Source organism: Sceloporus occidentalis, unplaced genomic scaffold, assembly GCF_023333645.1.
Source record: "Sceloporus occidentalis isolate IW3139 unplaced genomic scaffold, rSceOcc1.0.p SCAF_7, whole genome shotgun sequence".
NCBI lineage: Eukaryota > Metazoa > Chordata > Lepidosauria > Squamata > Phrynosomatidae > Sceloporus > Sceloporus occidentalis.
The window spans coordinates 13,828,268-13,849,292 of NW_028316987.1; the positions used below are offsets into that span (position 1 = coordinate 13,828,268).

At 41.3% G+C, this 21,025-nt stretch overlaps 1 protein-coding gene across 1 annotated transcript in view; it reads right to left on the reverse strand.

The window, feature by feature from the left end:
- Positions 1-21,025, reverse strand: part of LOC149309225 (uncharacterized) — a 98,655-nt gene that overhangs the window by 29,839 nt on the left and 47,791 nt on the right. Inside the window, exons 31-47 of the mRNA XM_089532153.1 lie at positions 20,514-20,585; positions 19,315-19,458; positions 17,390-17,461; positions 16,121-16,264; positions 14,080-14,151; positions 11,329-11,472; positions 10,216-10,287; positions 9,978-10,121; positions 9,510-9,581; positions 8,862-8,975; positions 5,973-6,038; positions 4,956-5,060; positions 3,041-3,115; positions 1,939-2,043; positions 1,112-1,183; positions 700-804; positions 207-275 (exon numbers count right to left, since the gene is read on the reverse strand). Coding sequence (XP_089388279.1) covers positions 207-275; positions 700-804; positions 1,112-1,183; positions 1,939-2,043; positions 3,041-3,115; positions 4,956-5,060; positions 5,973-6,038; positions 8,862-8,975; positions 9,510-9,581; positions 9,978-10,121; positions 10,216-10,287; positions 11,329-11,472; positions 14,080-14,151; positions 16,121-16,264; positions 17,390-17,461; positions 19,315-19,458; positions 20,514-20,585 — 1,647 coding nt within the window. The remainder of the gene's footprint in view (positions 1-206; positions 276-699; positions 805-1,111; positions 1,184-1,938; positions 2,044-3,040; positions 3,116-4,955; positions 5,061-5,972; positions 6,039-8,861; positions 8,976-9,509; positions 9,582-9,977; positions 10,122-10,215; positions 10,288-11,328; positions 11,473-14,079; positions 14,152-16,120; positions 16,265-17,389; positions 17,462-19,314; positions 19,459-20,513; positions 20,586-21,025) is intronic.

Genomic DNA, 21,025 nt, shown 5'->3' on the forward strand with positions numbered 1-21,025 from the left:
CTATTTTAAATTATTTTAAACGCTTTTGTGTAGTTATGCAGTCCCTCTCTATCCTCACCCATCAGCTACAGTCTAAGATCTGTATAATCTCATATGTCTGACTGCAAGGTTCTTGAAGCACAAAATTAGGCCAAGATGTGCACTTGGCTGTTTTAACAATTCCATTCTTGCAAAGCACGCTCAACCAAATTATTAATTTGACTTACAGGATGGAAGATGTAGTAGAACTACTCTCACCCACTTCATGAATTCTCCTAGGTTCACCATCCCTTTAGCTGCGAAGAAAAGAAGAACTCAGAATCAAAAGGATAAAACTTCCATGAGACACAAAAATGAGATGGAGGCCAGGACACCAGCTGTGTGGCTGAAAGGGATCCAGAGGTACTCAGAGCAACCTAATTTCCAACTGTCCTGATTTAACAGGGACAGCCTTGATTAATTATCTGTCTTCCCACTTTTTGAGTAGTTTTTAAAATAACCCAGTTTCTCTCCCCCTCCCTTCCACTTTTTCTTGTCTTCAGCTTACTTCAAGTGCTGTAAACTGGGTTCAAAATGCAAAAGTAGTGAACTGAGCAGAAGAGACGGAGAGTAGGAGGTGGAATCTTGCCCTTCCCACTATGCTCAAGCAAAAGTAAACTGCTGAGCTTGCAAATCATCTCAACAGGTTTCCAGAATTTACAGATTACCGTAAATACTAACTATCCGCTGACGTATTTTTTAATGCTTCCTGGAGTTCTTTTTCTCTAAGATGGATGCCTACACTGGCCAGGATATTGTCCAAGTCTTCTATATTGACTTTGTCTCCTGAAGTGGGAAGAAAAAGAGATGTGGTGGATGCAGATCCCACATGTATCAGCTAGAGCAAGACATTAGCAAATTACTTTATAACTTTTGCTTTGATACAGACCCATATACCCTGAGATCTCTGGGTATATTTTATTTATCACATCACCTTTCAAATTATGGTCTAATCTGCATTTCAGAAATAATGCAGTTTGACACTACTTTAACTTCCATTACAATGAAAGGAACCCTCTGCCCATTTCTGATGAGATATAAGGCAATTCTGCAGTAGAAACACATCCATGCTCTCACCCTTGATTCAACTCACTTTCATGCTTTGAAGGTCTCTGCATGAACATGACGCTCTCCAGTACATCCTTCAAGTTCACTTTGCCATCAACTGCAAATCATAATTACAGTCATACCCATCAATAGATAGAATGAGGCACATTTATTTTATTAATTTATTCATTAATTACATTACATCACACCATTCCTTCAGTAAGCTCAACATATGGCTCTCCTCATCCCCACTTTAACCTAACAATAGGTTTGGTCAACCATGCCTGGGAATGGGGATAATTTTATCCCTGTGCTCTTCTGATGGGCAATTTGCAGTGCCTTTTACTCCTTTGTGGTTAGGACATCTGGTTAGCCTGTTTATAGTGTAGTATGGGAGGAGGCCAGTGGGCGATTGCACCATGAGTTACTGCACCAGGTGACACCAACCCTAGTGATGCCACTGTTTTGTGAATCACAACTCCCAGAATTATCTAACTTGCATGGGCAGTGGCCCATGTAGATATGAAGATTAAAAAAATAATAATTTAAATTTTGATTTTTTAAAAACCTGTGGCCTCTCATTCCACTTAGCCTCGCTCCACTTACACGATCTCTTCAGCATTTTAAAGGGGCACAGGCAAATGGCACAGCCCATTTCTACCAATAGGCAGATGTCTGGGGAGCAGTCATGTCATCCCCGCTTGAGTGTTACCTGGTGTGGTGACACACACCCTGCACCCTTTGGTGACACCCCTGCCACAAAGTAGTTTTCTGTGCTCTGATTTAAGCACACACAAATATAGAGACATACAAAGCAAAATGGAAGGAAGCCACATCAAATTCAAACAGTTTGAACGTATGTTGTCTACTCACTGTCAAAAACTACATGTTTCAAAGCGTCTTGCATTTCCTCCTCTGTTAGGTGGATGCCCATCTGGGCTAGGGATGAACTCAAGTCACCTATCTCAATCACTTTTCCTTAGATGAATTAACAAGAGTCAGTGTAATAAGAGTCAGTGTAAAGTAATGATCTAACGTTTATATTTCACAGGTTATACATTATATTACAATAGGCTTACATATAACTATTAGCCCTACAGCCTCTGACAAGAAAGAACTACTTCCAGGGGAACCATAAGCTTTACTAACATTCATTCTACTCTTTTGTTTGTTGCAGTGGGAGGATACAAAGGACTCACATTAGTACTGTCAGCTTTTGTGGGCTTATTTGCAAGTCTGTGTTACACTTAACTTTCAGATGCACTGAACTAAATAGAACTTTGGGCTGATCATATGTTCCAACAATTAAATATTAATTTTGTGTCAAATATCCTAAGTACAGCAGACAAGATTGCAATAATGCATTTTCTGTCAGTAGTGGTAATCTGGGTTATGCAGCTCATTCCCGTTCCTATTTTCAAAAACTGTGAAGAATGAGACATACCCCCCCCCCCCCCCCCAGTCTGAAATCACATGAAGGAAAGTTGCAGTGTTTAGCAGTTGTTTTTATGAGGTGAGCAAGTTCTGCTTGCCTTTTTATAGCAGGTAGTGAAAAGGATTCTGGCTCACAAATGGAGGCAGCCATTTGAACAAGCATTTGAACAGGGGCACTTACTTTTTCAAGCACTTCTTCCTGAATGCTTGCCCCATCCCTAGATGACTCATAGTAATAGGGCAGTACCTACTAGGAAGAGTGAAGTCTAGGAGATGATGGAGTTTAACTATGCCTGGTAGCTCAGGAGTGAAACCCCATATATATGAAAATTGCACAAGCTTTTAAGCCACAAAGAAAGCCATCCCCCTTAATTCTACTTCATCATCCTGAGCTTTCATACCTTCCCTGGGAACTCTGACAAGAATAAAAATACTGAAAGGTCAGACCCAGCTGCCATAAGCCTACCAGACACAGCCATGACTAACTGATTTTAATCATTCTCTTTCAGTCTGTCATGATTAAAGCATGACACCTACTCACCTTCTGCGCCTACTATTAGCTGTACCGTCTTCCTCATCCCATTCATGAAGTCATTGAGGTTAATCCTTCCATGCTCTGGAAGACAAGATGGGGAAAGAGTTGTCCTGCATCTTTGGAGTTTATCACATGGGGAAAATTGGAAGTTTAAAAGGGGTAGATCTCACGTTTTTTCAGCAAAGTAAGCGTAATTGCGTGGTTGGTTTTCACATGATATCGCATGCAATTTGCTATTAATTCACTAAGAAAGAGACATGATCCAGCATTTATACATTCATGGGAAAATACTGTAAATTCATTTTTGCTTCAGTCATGAATTCACTTTATTTGTGCGAATGCTATAGTGTGAAAGCTAACTGCAATTTATTCACAGGCTAATAATCAATTTTGAGTTTATTGCCAGATTTCCCATGGTTTATTGGGGCAAGTTTACCTCCACTTCTGCTTTGTGGGCAGACATGGCCAGCTGGTGAGAGGGTTGCAGCATTTCATACTCTGGATTATTTCTTTTTGGTATTGTTATGTTCCTTTATACATGTAACAGGAAATGCAGGGATGGATTGGAGGTCATTGACATAAATAGATAAAATGAGGATAATGAAGATGATCAGGATGAGTACAGTGAGCCCTTGGTATCTGCTGGGTTTTGGTTCCAGTACCCCACAGTGGATCCCGATGATGTAATTACTACTCATGCGCACATGTGCGAAAGTCGTTATTTCCAAACTATTAGCAGGATAGTCACACATCTGTGTGAAAACTAAATGCGCATTCTACCCTCTTTACTGCGTTGGTAAAGTGCTCTGATCACGTTATTGTCGGCTATGTGTGAATCCATTCGTGCATTTGTGTGCTTTTGCATGATGAGGACGCTTTAATACTTTAACAGGAGGGTGGCACATATGGTCCCCGTGTGATAAAGTCCAGGAACTCACCAGGGAAGTAGAACAGACTACCCTTATTTAAGCCACAAGAGGACACACTAGAAATTGAACAGAACCTGCAGAAGTGATAAAAATCCAATACAGACTGGCATGATAGCCTATGCACAAATCTGACACTGCAAATTTCTAAGTAAACTAAAGATTAAGAGTTCATATTATGAGGGATCTTTAAACACCCAAAAGAGGAGAAGAAGAAACAGAGGAGAAGGGTCATCATTTATATCCTGCCTTTCCCTTAAAACTGGGATTCAAGGCAATTTAGAAATGAAAATAGACACAATATAGACAAAAATTCAAAAGATCAACATTGTTAATAAAAGTATTAACAACCTACTAGGAATTTAAACAATTTAAAGCACATAATTTAAAGATTAAAAAGCAGTTAAAACAACAGTACAATTAAATGTTACAGCACACTTTTTCAAGCTCCTTGCATTTCAGGCAAAGGCATTCCAGAGCCTAGGACAGCCAAAGAAAAGGCCCTTTTTTCAAAACAATATTAGTATAACAAACCTGATTAGGTAAGGCTATGAGACTATTAAGCTTGACACAGTTTAGAGCCTCATCATGTCTTATTCCTTCCCATTCAGTTATAGCAGAGATGTTACAGATTCAAAAATATTGATTAATATTGTTTTACACAATTACACAAACTTGAGAATGGCTCCAGACATAGAATTCTTAATGCTGCCAGGCAAAAGATACTTGGCAGCTATCATTCTCTTCTATATAAAGAAAAAACATGATAGAAGTAGTAGGAAACATGAAGTGGCAATAAGTGGAAGACAACATCTGGACTGAACGAAGAGAAGAAACTGCAGCATAAAATGCCTAACATGCAACCTGGGTATTGTATGTTGTTTTGGGCCTCAGGTAAAGCATAAGAAGTCACACAAAGGAAAATTAAGACGGATCTGCCTTAACAAGACCCTTTAGATCAAGGATGTATTTGAGCAAGTATTTAAAAGACTCACCATCTATATGTGCATATTTCAAAGCTTTCTGGACTTCATCTTCAATTAGGTAAATGCCCATCTTGGTCAGAATAGCATCCAGGTCTTGGACATGTACCTTATCCACTAAGCAAGAAATGATAAATGTGAAAATACTCCCAGGGCTTCAAAATGCCCTCTTTGGTTAACAAAGCTCCCAATGCATCTTAGAGCTGCATGTGCATTCAGTGCCAAATAGATCAACCAAATGAAGAATTTATACAGATAGTGTTTCATGCCAAGAGGAGTAGAACACTGGGTACATTTATACCTAAGGAAAAACATATTGCAAAATTCATTGTGCATTATAATTGCTTTGAACATTTTATTCTGCTCTTGCTAGATGAAGAGAGCAAGGAGTTATGCAGCACCAGAACTTTAATGTTCCCACCCCCAATGATCCCCCCCCCAGAATCTTATTCAGCTATAGACATTGTCACAACAACCATAATGATCTAGAAACGGTAGGTTTTTTTTAAAAAAATGTTTCCCAAGAATCCAATTTCTGTCTCTAATATAACATTCTGCACTCCCGGGCCAAAATCCTATATACTTTTAGCATAAATACATCAACATAGTTACACTGGATCCCATAGTTATGAAACCAGCTCTGCAACAGTCCTCGAACTCACTAGTTGTGAAATGCCCAGTTAGCTCCACACCCAGGAATTAAAAAAATAACAGAGATTAGTGTATATGTGCTTGTGAAATTACTGGCTATCCTAGGGATTGTACTTCTGCAACCTCTGAGATGTGCTATCCATCTATTCTTAGCCTAGCATAGTGCCCTGACAGAAATCTGGTCATGCACATACCATGGCATACACACAATCCCAATTGTGCTGCGTGCCATTTATCACATTTGTTTCTCAAGTAAGTTTGCTTTTCCTTATATAACACCTTCCTCTGGTATTAGCCCTCCAGGGACAAGTACTTTCACCAAAATCTGCAGATTTGCCTGAACACATTTTTATAACCCATCAAATAAAACCCACTTACTGTCAGCTTCGGATTGAGTCATCTCCACACTTTTCAATAGTTCAGCAATGTTCACTTTCCCATTTTCTGTAGAGGCAAAACACTGATATATGAGAGTGGAGAGGGAGGGAGAGAGTTGGGCAGTCTACAGTGCAGAAAGTATTTAGAATAGGAATGCTTGTGAGAGAAAATTTAAAAATCAAAACTATAAAATTTATACAAGCAGAAAAAGTAGTATATTTAATTATCTGTTATAACCCTGTTATTAAAACCCATAAGCTATTGATGCAGTTTCACTGATACTGCTTCTCCATATTTAGCTGAAGCCCAGTCTGAGTGAAAACAGCTTACTAACCCCTATAAATGTGTTTGTATTTGTGTGTGCACATGAATGTATGCAGTGAGGGAGGAATAGTCAATAACAGGCTTAGATTTTTAAGGCAGTGGAAAACATTAACCCAAAGCCCTCCAGCTAGGGATGCCATAACCCGGCGGCCCCCGTGACAAACCCGCTTTTGGGGGCCCCCTCCCGGTCCCGGTCCAGTTTGGCCCCCAGCCCCTGGGGCTCATGCGGTGCCAACCCACCTTCCCCTGCCTCCCCGCGTGGCTGCGCCACCCTCCTCCTCCTCCTCCTCCTCCTCCTCCTCCTCCTCCTCCGTTCGGAAGCGAAGGAGGAGGCGGTGCGCGGGGGAGGGAGGTGGGGAGGGGGCGCAGGCGTACGCAGGAGGCACACCTCCTTCTCCTCCTCCTCCGTTCCAAGCCTCCCTTCATTTCTCCCTCCTTCCTCCTTCCTTCCTGCTCCTCCTCTGCCTCCCAGCCCAGGCCCAAGCGGAGGAGGAGGCAGAGGTGCCTGCCTGGCTTGGGGCTCCCTGTGCGCGCGCGCGCCAAGGCACTGGCAGGCAGCCACCCACCGCCTCCTCCGCCTGGCGCACCTCCGCGCTGGGCACTTCCTTGGGCCCGGGAGGCGGAGGCAGAGGAGGAGGCTGAGGTGGAGGTGGCTGGCTGCCTGCCTCCTGCCTTGGTGCACGGGCGTGGGGAGAGCGCGCCAAGGCAGCCACCCACCTCCTCCTCTGCTTGGGCCTGGGCTGGGAGGCAGAGGAGGAGGAGGGAGGAAGGAGGAAGGAGGGAGGAAGGAAAAGAGGAGGAGGAGGGAGGAAGGAAGGAGGGAGGAAGTGAGGAGGAGGAGGGAGGAAGGAAGGAAGGAGGGAGGAAAGAAGAAGGAGGAAAGGGGAGGAAGAGAGGAAGGAGAGAAGAAGGAAGGGAGGAGAAGGAGGGAGGAAGGAAGGAGGAAGGAGGGAAGAAGAAAGGGAGGAGGAGGAGGGAGGAAGGAAGGAGGGAGGGAGGAAAGAAGGAGGAAGGAAGGAGAGAAGAAGGAAGGGAGGAGGAGAAGGGAGGAAGGAAGGAGGAAGGAGGGAGGAAAAAAGGAGGAGGGAGGAAGGAGGAAGGGGGAGGAAGGAAGGAGGGAGGAAGGACAAGGAAGAAGAGGAGGAGGAGGAGGAAGAGGATAGTGATGATGATGATATGAGCCAGCTCCTGAGGCACGACCAATGTAAGTTGCTCTGATTTTTACAAACTCATGCACAGTGAAAAAAAAACCAAAGTCCCTTGACCAAGTACACACTTCTGAGAAGTACAGTTGAATCCGAGGACAAATCCACTTCTTGTTAAACCACCTTGACATATTCAGTATGAAACCCAAAGAGTTTGGTTATGGAATAAGCCTCTGAAATATGCAAGAGATTGCCATGTTAAGTAAAGCCATGTTCAATGCCCAAATGTGCTGTTTGGAATGGGGGGAAGGGGGGTGGCCAGAAAGGGAAAGTACATTTCTGCCATCTGTCTAGGAATAATGCCCAAATGTCCTCCATTTTGATCATGCCTAAGAAACATGTATTAATATTAACATTTTTTTAAAACCATCAAATTTTTTCGTGTCCTCCATTTTTAAAAAATGTGCCCTCCATTTGAAAATTTTGTCCTACATTTGCCCCGGTTTGGAGGTCCAGACTTATGGCAACCCTACCTCCAGCTTCTGTGAAAATGGCTACATATGTGAAGAAATATTGGGAGAAACCTAGTGATTTGTGGCAGAATTCCAGGCTCGAATCAGAATGCTGCCCAATTTATTCTTCACTAGGAAGTATACTTAAGGGGATCATTGAACCCTCTGCACCAAGGCATCATTAAGCTTGGTTCATTGCTGAAGTAGCTTCTTTTCTGCATTAAAGTAATTTCTAGCATCTGCAGCTCCTATCAGCCTCAGGCAAGGTTGCTTGGAAAATATGCAGCCAGGGTTGCAGAGGTAACCATGTGCTTCCGGGGGCAAAAGAAGCAGAAAGATGTAGTTAAAGTTCCCTGGTTTATTCTCTCTTTGCCTTCACTTCTCTATTCTTTCCCACTCTCAGGCTTGCCATTTTGATCACACTCTGATGTTGCTTGGCCTATGAGGTTGCCATATCTCAACAGGCGATCTGAAGGCAACACACACACACACACACACACACACACCTTGTTTCAATTGAAAGGGATTGCTCTAGATGGGAGGGAGAGTACAAGGCCTTTAGGCTAGACCTTTGGAAATAATTAAAAAGAAGGCATGCCCATCCAGCTCTCCAGAGCCAACAGTGAGCAAAAACAAAGAAGAGATTTATGACTGACCAATTGTCTATAGCATTATAAAAATGAAACATTTATTGGCCAAATTGTATATCCAGCTTCCTTCATCCCCTCTCCCCGCTCTGATGGCTGTTAAAGTTCCATGTGAATTGAAAATGCTTTTCTAGGATGTCCTAGATAGTAATAAGTAAGAGTTTCTGTGGTAAGAACTCTCACTTTTTTGAAATAGTTTGGGTAGGCCCTAAGACAGTAGAGAATTAAATAGGAACATTTATCCTCCCCAAGTACACATACCGTCCACCTTCACATGCTTCAAAGAATCTTCAAGTTGCTCTTTGGTTAACTGGATCCCCATGCTGGACAAAAGGGAACTGACATCCTCCACAGCAACCGTATCACTTTGGGCTCCTTGACAGAAAGGGAGAAAATGGATCAAAATGCCAATTTTTTAGAATCTGACGAAGAGGATTACAGTAATTAGTCAGCAAAAGGCTGGCTAAAATGTCAGGTTTTCACAATATCCAAAACATTCATGGCAAGAACATAAGAAAATCAGGTCAAAAGTTCATCTAGTCCAGCACATTGTTGGTGTCTTGTAGCTCCCATGTCAGTGGTGATGTTGGGGTGGTGGTCCAAGTTTTCTTGTAAGTCTTAAAGGTGCTATCCAGGTTGCTGAACTCCCTGGGATAAGTTTAGCACCTTGGATAGCTCTTTTAAAGCTATTTTCCAAACCCAGAGTGGATTTACCATCACCACAGCATCAGGGCCAGCTGCTGCTAGACTCTTACAACTTGTTGGGAAACCTCGTTGAGCCCTGAAGCATAATTCAATTAGTCTCATTCCAGTGGAACATGGAGCCAAAGGATTTAGGCCCCTGAAAATAATTTTTCCATGTTGTGATCCATATGAAGCAAGATGATCCACAGATCTGTTTTCACTTACTTTCATTTTTGGAAAAGCGTTGGGTATTGGTCAAGCCAAACATGAAATCTTTCACACTTATTGTGTCATCCTCTGCAAATAAATAGATTAGTTAATCTACTTTGAATTAAAAGCAAAGAGACAAAAAACACTGCACAGATTTCAAACAACAGAAGAGTATTTTAACTGATTACTGATTGCTCTCACAGAAGAGCAACATATAAAGATGTGCTTCGACACCCATTCTCAATGAGAACAGTAAAGCTTGTGGATACTGTTTATATACCTATCAGAAGCAAAGCAGTACTGAAAATACTGAAGGTGAATTTGGCTGGACCCTCAAATTAAAATTGGCTTACACTGTTTAATCAGCTTTGGGTGGGCAAACTGACAGGTTTCTTCTCAAGTAATATCTTTAATACCCTGATCAAATTTTCATACATTGGGCATATGGTAAATCCCGAGGTCAAGTCTGTTGAGAAGCCTTACCATTCTTAGAGACATACTTCAACGCCTGTTGAATTTCATCTGGAGACAAATGGAGATCCATTCTGCGTGTGATGGACTCCAGGTCTTCAATGTTTGCCTTGTCTTGTTTGATGCTGTTCATTGTTTTCATGGCTTCTTCCATCTCTGCACAAATAGAATGAAGCATCTGAAGGCAAGATTTGAAGCAAAGCATGTCATGGCCCTCTGACATGAAAGTAGTGATAAGTGTTGTACTTGCCTACAGCTGTGGAGAATTGCCTTGTGTGGGGTAAAATGTTCATGAAATCCTTCAGAGTCACCTTCCCAGCACCTGAAATGCAAAGCAGGGCAAAGCAAAATGAAAAAGAACTCCCAAAATACAGTTTGGGTTTGCAGCCAATACCACATCAATAAATACAAAAATACTAAAATGGTTGAGAACTTTAGATTAAAAGTTTGGAAGTGGGGCACATGCAGATCTTACACCCCATGTATTGTTTCATGTGGACTCATGCTAAGGTTCAAATCCTACTCATTGTGCAAACTCACTTTGAGATCTAGATCCAGTCAAACCTGATGAATTTGTGATGAGCAAACTCCAATCTGCATCATTTGAAATTATGTTCAGCCAGGCCCTCTTATTCATTTATCTGCTGGGCAGTGGCAGTGACAAGGAGGTCTTGCTCAAGGCATCTTTTAGAAGCCTCTAGTTCCTACTGTGCTAGTAACTTCAATGCTGAAACCACCATGAATCTCTGGGTACCAAGTGTCCCAAGCACTAAGGATAATGGGGATTATAATTTTCTAAGACACCAGAGCCTCTAGTATGAATGCTGGGTAGAACCATTGCAGTGTACCACTTCAAGATGTGTTTTTTAATACTTCTGAATGGTCTTCTACATTAAAATCAGTCCTGTGTGCAGCAAGCATAAGGGTTCTAGCCTAGCCCTCACACTGGTGTGTGCATCTATCCATCTAAATAAAATTACCTTTCTGTCTGTTTGTTAACACTGCATGGGTAAACAGCTGTTGAGATTTTACCAAATTTGGAGATGATGGTGGATTGGTCTGATATAATACATTGGTTATGTGGTATACCTGAAATTAATGGGGAGTCTGGGGACATTCCACTTCTTTTTTAATTTATATAGTGGATGATAGGGATGATCTCTAAAGGGCAACTGAAACTGATAAGCAACCATCTTTCCAAACAGTTGAAACTAAATGATCATTAACAGTGATCAAGGATGGAGTCAGGGTTGCATCATGTGGAATCTCAACCCATTCAAATCAGTTCTCTTCCAATCTCTCTCTCTTTCTCTACATGTATGTGTATCTGTCTGTCATCTACTTATCTATATAAATTTCTTACTGTCCACAGGTATGTTCTTTTGCACCTCCTTCATTTCCTTCTTGGATAATGTGACGCCAATGGCATCCAGCACATCTTTCATCTGAGAAACCTCAACTTTATCATTATCTACGATGTTGATGAGACTGTAGACATTATGAAGAGCTGTAAAAATGAGAGCAAAAAGTTATTCTAAGAGACAAGCATGTCAGTTTTTAATTTAATTTGCACATAAATCTGCTGCAAGCACCTGATACATTGTGATTCTGAACCCAGGTCCTGTTGGATATTTTTTCAGCATGTTTGTGGAGAACAGCACAAGTATGATATGGCTAGGGGTAGAGACTCTGAAAAAGAGTATTCATGACAAATAGAAAACTAGGAGTGAGACAGATCTACTTTTTGTTTTCCCATTGCATTTGTATTTTATTGCAGATACCTTATTCAAAGGATTTGAGAGAGGGTACATCACTCAGAGAATCTGGGTTATGGGGCATCATAAATAAATACCATAAATAAACACAGTATTTCCCAGGATAATAATATGGAGTCTAGAAGTTGGAGTCAAAAAACTCAATTATGGGTAAATGTCTTGGTACACAAGAAATAAAAATAAGCTGGCTACTTTCAGGGCCAAGTGTCATGTTATATAAACCAGGTTTTAAAGTGGGGAATCCTTAATGCTGGTCCCTCTGTTTTGTGACATACATAGCAGGACTCTGGATTCCCATCTGGATTAAGATTATGGTGTTGTTTACTGCAAACAGCACGTTCGGGGCAAAGAACTGCTAGGAGGTGATTTCCAGTGGGAAATCAATAAACAGTATATACTTGAACGAGATTTTCAGAAGTAAACCCAAGTTCTTTTCCATTCTGAAAATTATTCGTCACATATCATTGTCTACACCACAGCCCTGAGGGTCATATGTAAGATTGGCAGGGGATTTTGTAGGTTTTTCTAATAGGTGCCCTGAGTCTCAGTTCTGAGGAAAAGGGGACTATAAATCAAATACAATATCGGTGGGAATGTGGGAAATTAAAGACTTTGAAACCCTTGCAAACTTCACTTTAATTTTGTCCCTATCAAAGTGGTGAAACAGACAGGTAAATATAAAGCAGTTTCCAGCCACTTTGAAGGCAGGGTGTTTATATGATGCATGCCTCGAAAGCGACTGGACCAAAGCTGCATTCTGGGGCTAAAAAACAGAGTAAAAAGAAGCCAGGATAATCTAACTCAGAACGTGTGCATCTTCGCTGCTGCATATACATGCCCCAACACAAGTGTGGGGCTGTGGCAAAGCAAAGCAAAGCAAAGTCAAGCCATTGAAGTGTGGATGTAAATACAACATACACAAACCAGACAGTGCAACAGTCGGGCATGAGGTGAAGGGGGTGTGTGAATGGGCATGTATGAGGGGATCCATAATTGTGCTTTGCCAATGTATCACTCACACACCCATGCCCTGTACCAACGAAGCATCTTAGGTACAACTGTGTGGCTGATCAAAGGGGTCACCATGCAAGGGGATGGCATCTGGGTGGATGTGGGAGATGCTTGGAGGTTGCAGGTGGTGTATTTGTGCAACAGTGCACATTTATGGTGGGGTGGCAACAAAAAATTACTGCGCTGTGTGGTCAGCCCATGCATATTCTACCCGCCTTGGGAGTGGGCCATGTGGGCAGCAGAGTTCTGACCCTCTTTTGGAAAAAGCAGGATTGGGCTGTGTTTTCCTGCCCATCTGTTCTGGCCCCTAGTAACCTGGATCAATATTTCTGAGACAAAGATAGCTGTCAAGCTTCTCTAATCATAGTTGTCTTGCAGACAGTCTCTACAAGGCTTTAAACTTATCCTCCTCTCAGCACTCCAGCTGCGAATGAAGTCCCTGGGCATGTCTCCCTCATGTTCCCTCTCTGACAGCACTCTCTGTTACACAAATGAGTTCAAACCAGGGAATTTGTCACTAGGACCCAGGTACTATACTCTCTGCATCACTGGGTGGGTCAGTTCTAGTTAGCCTGATCCTCACTGTGCTGCAATGCCTTCACATATATACCAGGAGTGTACCTAGGGCCAATGCATGCTACACAACTGTAGGCTACATTCTACATTAACCACCATTGCAATATCCTGTGGAACACTGGTGTCTCCCCATACAACATTAGTGTTTCCCCAAATTGCAAAACCTAAGACTCTATAGGATGGAACAATGGCAGTTAAAATGGACATCCACCAGGAAAGTCACAGAAATCTCTACTATGTTTTGTACCCCTGCCCCTACAAAATTGTGAGGTTTGTAGGTGATGAAGTACTTAGAATTTCTCTAGTGAATCCCCCTGAACAGCAGCACTATATCTCTCTAGCATGCAAAGACACCTACCACAGTTTATTATATGTGTCGCAGCAAAAGTAGTAAATACTGTACTTATGCATCCAACTAGTGAAAGTTTGCTGATGTTCACACAATCTTTATGCCACAATAAAAATAATTATGTAGAATCCATGGATACAGAGGGTCATCTATACATCTTCACACTGTTGTATATTCTGCATATATCAAGTAGCAATAATGTCAATTAAATCCATTTTAAGTTCAGGTTGCACCACAACTAAACGTGGAAGAGTCAAAGGTGGGGTGAAAACTTCTGCAAGGGACTGCACCTGTCACAGCACCCCTTGATCTTTGATTACTGTTCTGACCCTTGAATTTTTCCTGGCTTTGATTATGTATTTACTTCTTTCCACCTGCAGACTTCATAATAGTTCCCACTCACCTGAGGATTCAGAGAAGCGTTCATTGTCCATCACATTGACCAGAAATTCTTTGAAACTCACTTTCCCATTTTCTGAAAACAAAATAAAAAGTCCCAAGCATTCTTAAGATTGGAAAGGGGAACCCAAGAGGCCATCCAGTCTAAATTACATATTAATAATAATAACCTCCTGTATCTCTTTATGTGTAATAGTTTTTAATCTTCTTGTTTTTGTTAACTGCAACCTTGACTGAGTCTCTCCACCTGCATTGCAGTCTCCCTCTTCTCCTACTACCTTCTACCTTACCAAGCATTATTGTCTTTTCTAGTGAGTTATGTTTTCTCATTGTATGTTCAAAATACAACAGTCTCAGTTTAGTTAACTTGGCTTCAAGGGAGAGTTTAGGCTTGATTTGTTCTAGAACCCATTTATTTCTTTTTTTAGCAGTGTGTGGTATCTATAGGACTCTTCTTTAGCATCGTATTTCAAATGAGTTGATTTTCTTCCTATCAACTTTCATCACAACCATACACAGACACTGAAAATGCAATGGCATGGACAATCCTAAATTTGGTATTCAATGAAATATCATTACACCTCAGGATGTTGTCTTGTTCTTTCATAGCTGTTGCTTCATAGCTGACTGTCCAAGTCCTGGATGCTTATGGCATGAGGAAAGAAAGTGGAAGTTCAGCCAGATAGTAGTGCCTTTCCACGTGATTTACTGCATGACATTGTAGTACTTCAGTTCTCTTCCTGTGGAAGTCGATCCTGCTGAAGACGTAAATGTGAGTCTTTTTTTCTAGTTGGAAAAATCACTTGCTTTTACAACTGTCTCCTGCAGGAATAGAACTGAAGAACCTACAACATCATGCAGTAAGCCATGCAGAGAGGAGCTACTATTAAGCTGAACTTCCACTTTCTTTCCTTGTGCAATAAGTTCCCTAGTCTTCTTCTGATTTCTTGACTGCAGTGAAGAAATCAGAATTTTTCAAGAAATCTCATTTTTCACACATTTCTATCTGTCATCTTTTTTAATTTTATAAGCTGTCTTGAGTACCAGTTGTGGGGAAAGTTGGACTACAAATACAATACACCACAAAATGCACAATCCACTCAGTGCATAACGTGCAGTTTATGATCTCTTTTTGTATACATAAGGATACGCATATAACTTGGTAAGTATCAGAAATGCTACACAAAAAGAGGGGGAGATTTAAAACTTCCCCATCCAATTTTTCACATATCCCATTTTCACACAAACCTCTTTCCATAAACACACATGAGGGCTTGTAAAAAGGCAAAAAGTCTCCATTTGCACCGAGGAAGTCTCTGTCTTTCTTTCTATAAGCCCCCTGAGATAATGGCAACCAACCATTCCCTTGAGCAACACAGCTCTAAGGGTGTGAGCTCAGTTCCAGGTAAGCAAAGGGTTAATGATGTTAGGGTTAAGTTTTATTTTGTTATAGAGAAGGAGGTGTTTAAAAAATGATCTGCACTAGGTGTCAAATATACTAGGTACACCACTGGTATGCTTACCCAGGGCTATGGGTTCTAGAGGAGTCTGTACTATTTATTTTACTTTATACTTTGCTATCAGCCATTTGTACACAATACTAGATAGCTCTACATAAAGTTTGTACTGTATATATGTCTTTAAGCATTACTTAAATTTTGTACAGCACAATTTTCTTTTGGAACTGCAAATTCTGTGTATGAACCACAAAAGGCTTGATCATTTCAGAGAAAAGGTCTACCATTTATGGTAGATATTGTACCTTGGCTACTAATTTATGTTGACCTGGTCTCAAATTTATACCAGGCTTACTTTTCTCTTGTTCTCCAGGGAGTAGTCTTCAGGTCTGGAATCTATCGTTTTGTCTTCTTCCTAATTCCTTTAATCAGCTCTCTCTCTCCTTTAAATTGCTCTGCTTTTACAATCAGCTCCCACAGTCCTACCTGGGCTCAAGGGAACTGCAAAAAGGATTTAGGAGCATGTGGACTGTACCTTCTCCAACCCAGAGCTATTGGCACTAGAGGGCAAAAAACAGTCACACTCACCATCAACAGAGGTGCCTTTCAAGGCCTTCTGGAACTCCATTTTATTCAGATCTATACCAAGACGATTCAACATGGACTCTAGTTCTCCAACATCAACTTTTTCACCCTTGATCTTGCAGAAGGCACAAACATTAGAGTGAAGTGCTGCCATAAAAGAGATCAAGCAAAGATCATAAGCCACAAATCATCTTGATCCAGGGATGAAACATCTATTTGATACGTTGTACCACAATCAATCGATGAATCATTTCATAAGTAGATGTGGAACCAATCAAATATATGTTTCATTTATACATAAGCAAGGTCTTCATTAAAATAAATCAGATTACATTAACTTATTTGGGTTCTGGACTTTCAGAACAGGGAGTGATGGGGTGACCTAGAAAGCCAAGACCTCTGGAAATGTAGGCACTTTCCCCCCTGTAGCTGGCATGCTTGAAGTAGGTGTCAGACGTCCTGGAAACATGTCCTCCTAGGGATACATATCTGTCACTACAACAGTAGTAGCAACACCACAACTTTAAGCTCAGAAGGCATTGAAAAAGGGTTAGGAACACAATGGGAGGGACTGAAGCCTCTTGGCATATTTGATCAGTCCTGTTTGGACACAGAATTAACTAACTCCATTTTCAAAATATTTTTGGCAAAAATAATTGTAATTGCCAAGCCTAATTCCAACTTGAATCTCCAGTCAGTATCTGGAGATAACAACCATTTAGAAATATTGAAATTATAATAATCAGACTCCTTAAATACAGCTGTATTTTATATGTCCGTCAGTTGCTGTGCTACAGCATGCATTGAACCGAACTGTGCTTTGTGTACCTGAAACAGCTGCAGTAGAGCAACATTTGAGAGATTATCACACATGGCTTTTAAACCACAGTTTCTGTGAAAAGGAAGCAGCTTTGGCCATACTGATTATATGATGTTGCCTCCCACCCATAGCTGCCCCATCCTCCAGGCATCCCTTTTCATTCACAGGGGATACCTGTGAATGATCTGGCAATCCCGCAATGCCCCAGGTGTAAAAGTCATTCCAGGAGCATGATTGTCAGTGGTGTGATAATGTCCTATGTGTACATTAATTGAGATGTGCTGTGCATGTTGGATAGAAAAATGTCTATATTGGTAAAAATTGTATTTGTGTATGTGTACATATGCAGACACATGTGTGGTCCCAAAATATCCAACAGCCACCCTCTACGTACACTCCAAAGCCAAACAGGGGTTTTGCCCTACAGTATGTGCTTCTTGTTGAAACCTTACACTCTGAGTCTGTGAAGCGCTTCATCTTGGAAAGAGTCACCAGAAAGTCCTTCAGATTTACAGTCCCATCAGCTGTAAAGAAGATATGACGCAGGAAAAATTAGAAAGAAGAATGGCATCATTAGCAAGCCCCTGGGCAAGAGATTATACTTTAGACACATATGGAAGCTGGCCTCTTGATCTCTTTCATGAAGCATACAAAGAATGCCAAGATCACATTTACTGGTTTCTTCCTCAGACTACAGTAGTTTCCTTCTTATGATGAACAGAATTCTTAATCTCTTTACCATGACCCTATTTACCTTGAACAGAGAAGATGACCCTATTTACACATCATACTAGGCAGATGGCCCAGATTCATTGCAAGGTCATGGGCAAGTCAACATCTCTACCCCAGCTTTCTAGTCACTGCATAATTGTAGTTTTGACTTGCCTGCTGCTTATCTCATGTACCTTATTGCTAACTTTGAGCTGCTTGGCTTTTGTTAGACCCGGCTGAATACTGGAAAGACAGGATGCTCTCCCCTTGCCAGTCCACAAATTCCAAAAAGTATTTTTAGAGTAATTTTATGAAAAACATAATCTAGAACTGCTTCTAAGAATAAAGAAATTATTAGAAGACATACTAAGACTTAGTAAAAAAAATTGTGTAAGAAAGGGAAATGGAGGAGGAAAAATATCAGTGTCTGAACTGTCCCCTGATAACCATCTTCCTGTTCTCCTCAATGATTCTGTCCTGTTCATCTCTTACTTTAGCAACAGCTTGGTGAAGATTCCTTCTCTTGCTGACAGCCAGCAATGGATGCCATGATTCCATGTTAATCCATTTGTTTCACTAGGGATGACATATCAAAACCAAACCAGAATGATGGAAATGCTTCTTATCCTCACTCTGAAGGGGAAATCAATTCCCTGCCCGTACCTATCTATCCACTATGTAGCATGGTGTTGTGGTTTGAGCATTAGACTAGGACACTGAGAGAACAAGGCTCAAATCCCTGCTTGGCCATGGAAACCCACAGGGTAACCTTGGGCGAGTCATGGGCCTGTTACAGACTGCCAAAATAAAGCTGCTTCGGGTCTCTTTGGAGGTATGCTATTTAAATGATGCATGGGTCCTAAGAGTCCGGAGGTTGCGCCAAAGCCACATTCCATTCCTAAGCACTGGAGTGCAGCTTTGGTGCAGCTTCCGGATTCTTAGGGTGCATGCATAATTTAAATAGCATACCTCCAAAGAGACCCGAAGCAGCTTTATTTTGGCAGTCTGTAACAGGCCATAGTCTCTTAGCCGCAGAGGAACTTGTCAAGAAAACCCTGTGATAGGTTTGCCTTAGGGTTGTCATAAGTTGAAAATGACTTGAAGACAAAGAACACACACACACACACACACCCCATTACTCCCCAGGCTACTAGTACTGAAAAACACAAAATTCAAGACCCAGCAAAATGTAAATGAAACCACCCAGGGCCAGGGGTTTTCCCGGAAGACACTGATCACTTACAAATCCTCTTTGCATATCCTCCCACCCTGAGGCCTTGCCATTCAACACAGAACAATGCACAGATTAACATGGAAATCACTCCTCCCTACCCAGGGTCACACAGTGTGTGTGTGTGTGTGTGTGTGTGTATCCCACTCTCTTCCATGTCAGCATTCACTGAAGATGCCAGCCACAAATGCTGGTGAAACGTCAGGAATAAACTCTTTCTAGAACATGACCTGGAAAACCCACAAAAACTATAGAAATCAAATAAATAAATCAAATAAATAAATACTTTGGGCCTACTATACTCAAAATGAGTCTACAATGGATCCATTCGATGAGTAAAGTTGGACCAAACCCACAGTGTTCTCTACTACCTAGGAGATTTGGGGCTTGTAAAACTGAAACACATGCTCAGCCTCCTTAATCAATAAAACTTACCTTTCATGTTAATGGCATGGAGCACTTCCTGGAACTCATCATTTGATAAATGAATTCCCAAATTATCCAGGGCAATATGCAGTTCATTAATTTGCAGTTGGCTGCCACATGTTGCATCCATGGAGGTGATGGCACATTGCAAAGCTGGAGAAACACAAGACAAATAACCACAATTAATTCTGATACACTGTTATTACCACAAAGGCCAGTACACCTGAATGGGGTTTGATTCTGCTTGGGCCCACTTTAAGTCCCTGTACGGACCACCCCTTTTAGCACCAGATCAGGGCTGTGGCAACTACATGCGACGGCACCAATCTCGCCTTTCTTCACGCACTGTATAGTGTGGCACACGGCCTCACGCCAGCCTGGGGGCAGAGTCAGGGCATGCATCATGTGGACGCCCCGCCCTGACTCCAGGCTGCTCTTAATGACCGGTCTGTACATCCTCATAGTCTGGATGGCCATCTGTCGGGGATGCTTTACTTGGGAGTTCCTGCATGGCAGGCGGTTGGACTGGATGACCCTTGTAGTCTCTTCCAACTCTACAATTCTATGATTCTAAATAAAGCTCATATTCCCCTCATGTCTTGCTTATAATGGCAAATGCAACAATTTGATACCAAGCAGCTGAAATCTGGCAGCTCAACAGGTCGCAAATTTGGCAACAGCAGGGGCACAAAAAGAAGGAGAAAGGGTTGCATTTGACCAACAGTCCTTACTTCCATGCTAGTCGTTACTTCCATGTTTTGCTAATCCTAGTGTTGCCTATCCCTAAAGCCACTGAAATTGTATTTTGATTAGAAAAAGAATTTGATTAATCTAATTTTAAGAAAATTAAATGATTGATTTGATGGGGAAAGGGGCTAGTCTGCATTGTAACAACTATCTTGGCTTTTCAACTTCTGCTAGTTATGTGCTGCTGCTAATCCCAATAATCTCCAAGCTCATTTTTCATTGTACGGTATACTTGTATATAGCAATGGAAACAACAGAGAAATAGAGAAAAGAAAGGGAAGGGAAGAAACAAGAGGTAGAAGACCAGGAGAATCTGGAAAGGGACAGGCAAGCAGCTGGCAATGGAAAGATGAGGCTAAGAAAAAAAAATATCCTAGACTGCATACCATCTTCTCAAACAAGGGCAATATGACCTATTTGTCTGTTTACCAAAGACTAAGGAGGGACTCTTCTGAATATACCTTCCAATTCAGCAAAATCCTCTGTTTCACCCAGTGCTAACAAAAAGTCTTTGAAATCGATTTTGCCATTTGCTGTAAAGATAATAACAACATTTGTTTAATGCACAAGACAGAGAAAGATAGTACATGAGATCTATGTGTTGGATATTTAAATGAATGAATGCTGAAATACAGTTTTTCTTGTATAGAATCATGTAATAGGCACTATCTTGGTCTTTCTTTTTTCTCTACAAGTATTTTCCAAATGTATAGAGAACAATTATGTGAAAAAGCATCAAAAGATAAATGGAATAATTATTCATTTGTGCATTGTAGTTGTCTATTTGATAAAGAAATTCACTAATTAATCTGTTCATTCGCCCATACACAACATAGCTCAGTATGCAACATTCTCTCATGCAGAATTTGTCCTGCCTTGGCAAAGCTTTCTCATTTTATTTATTAACTTCATTTTTATTTAACCTTCCCAGTATGAAAAAAATAGTAAAGGTCCCTAGCAAACACCATTAAAT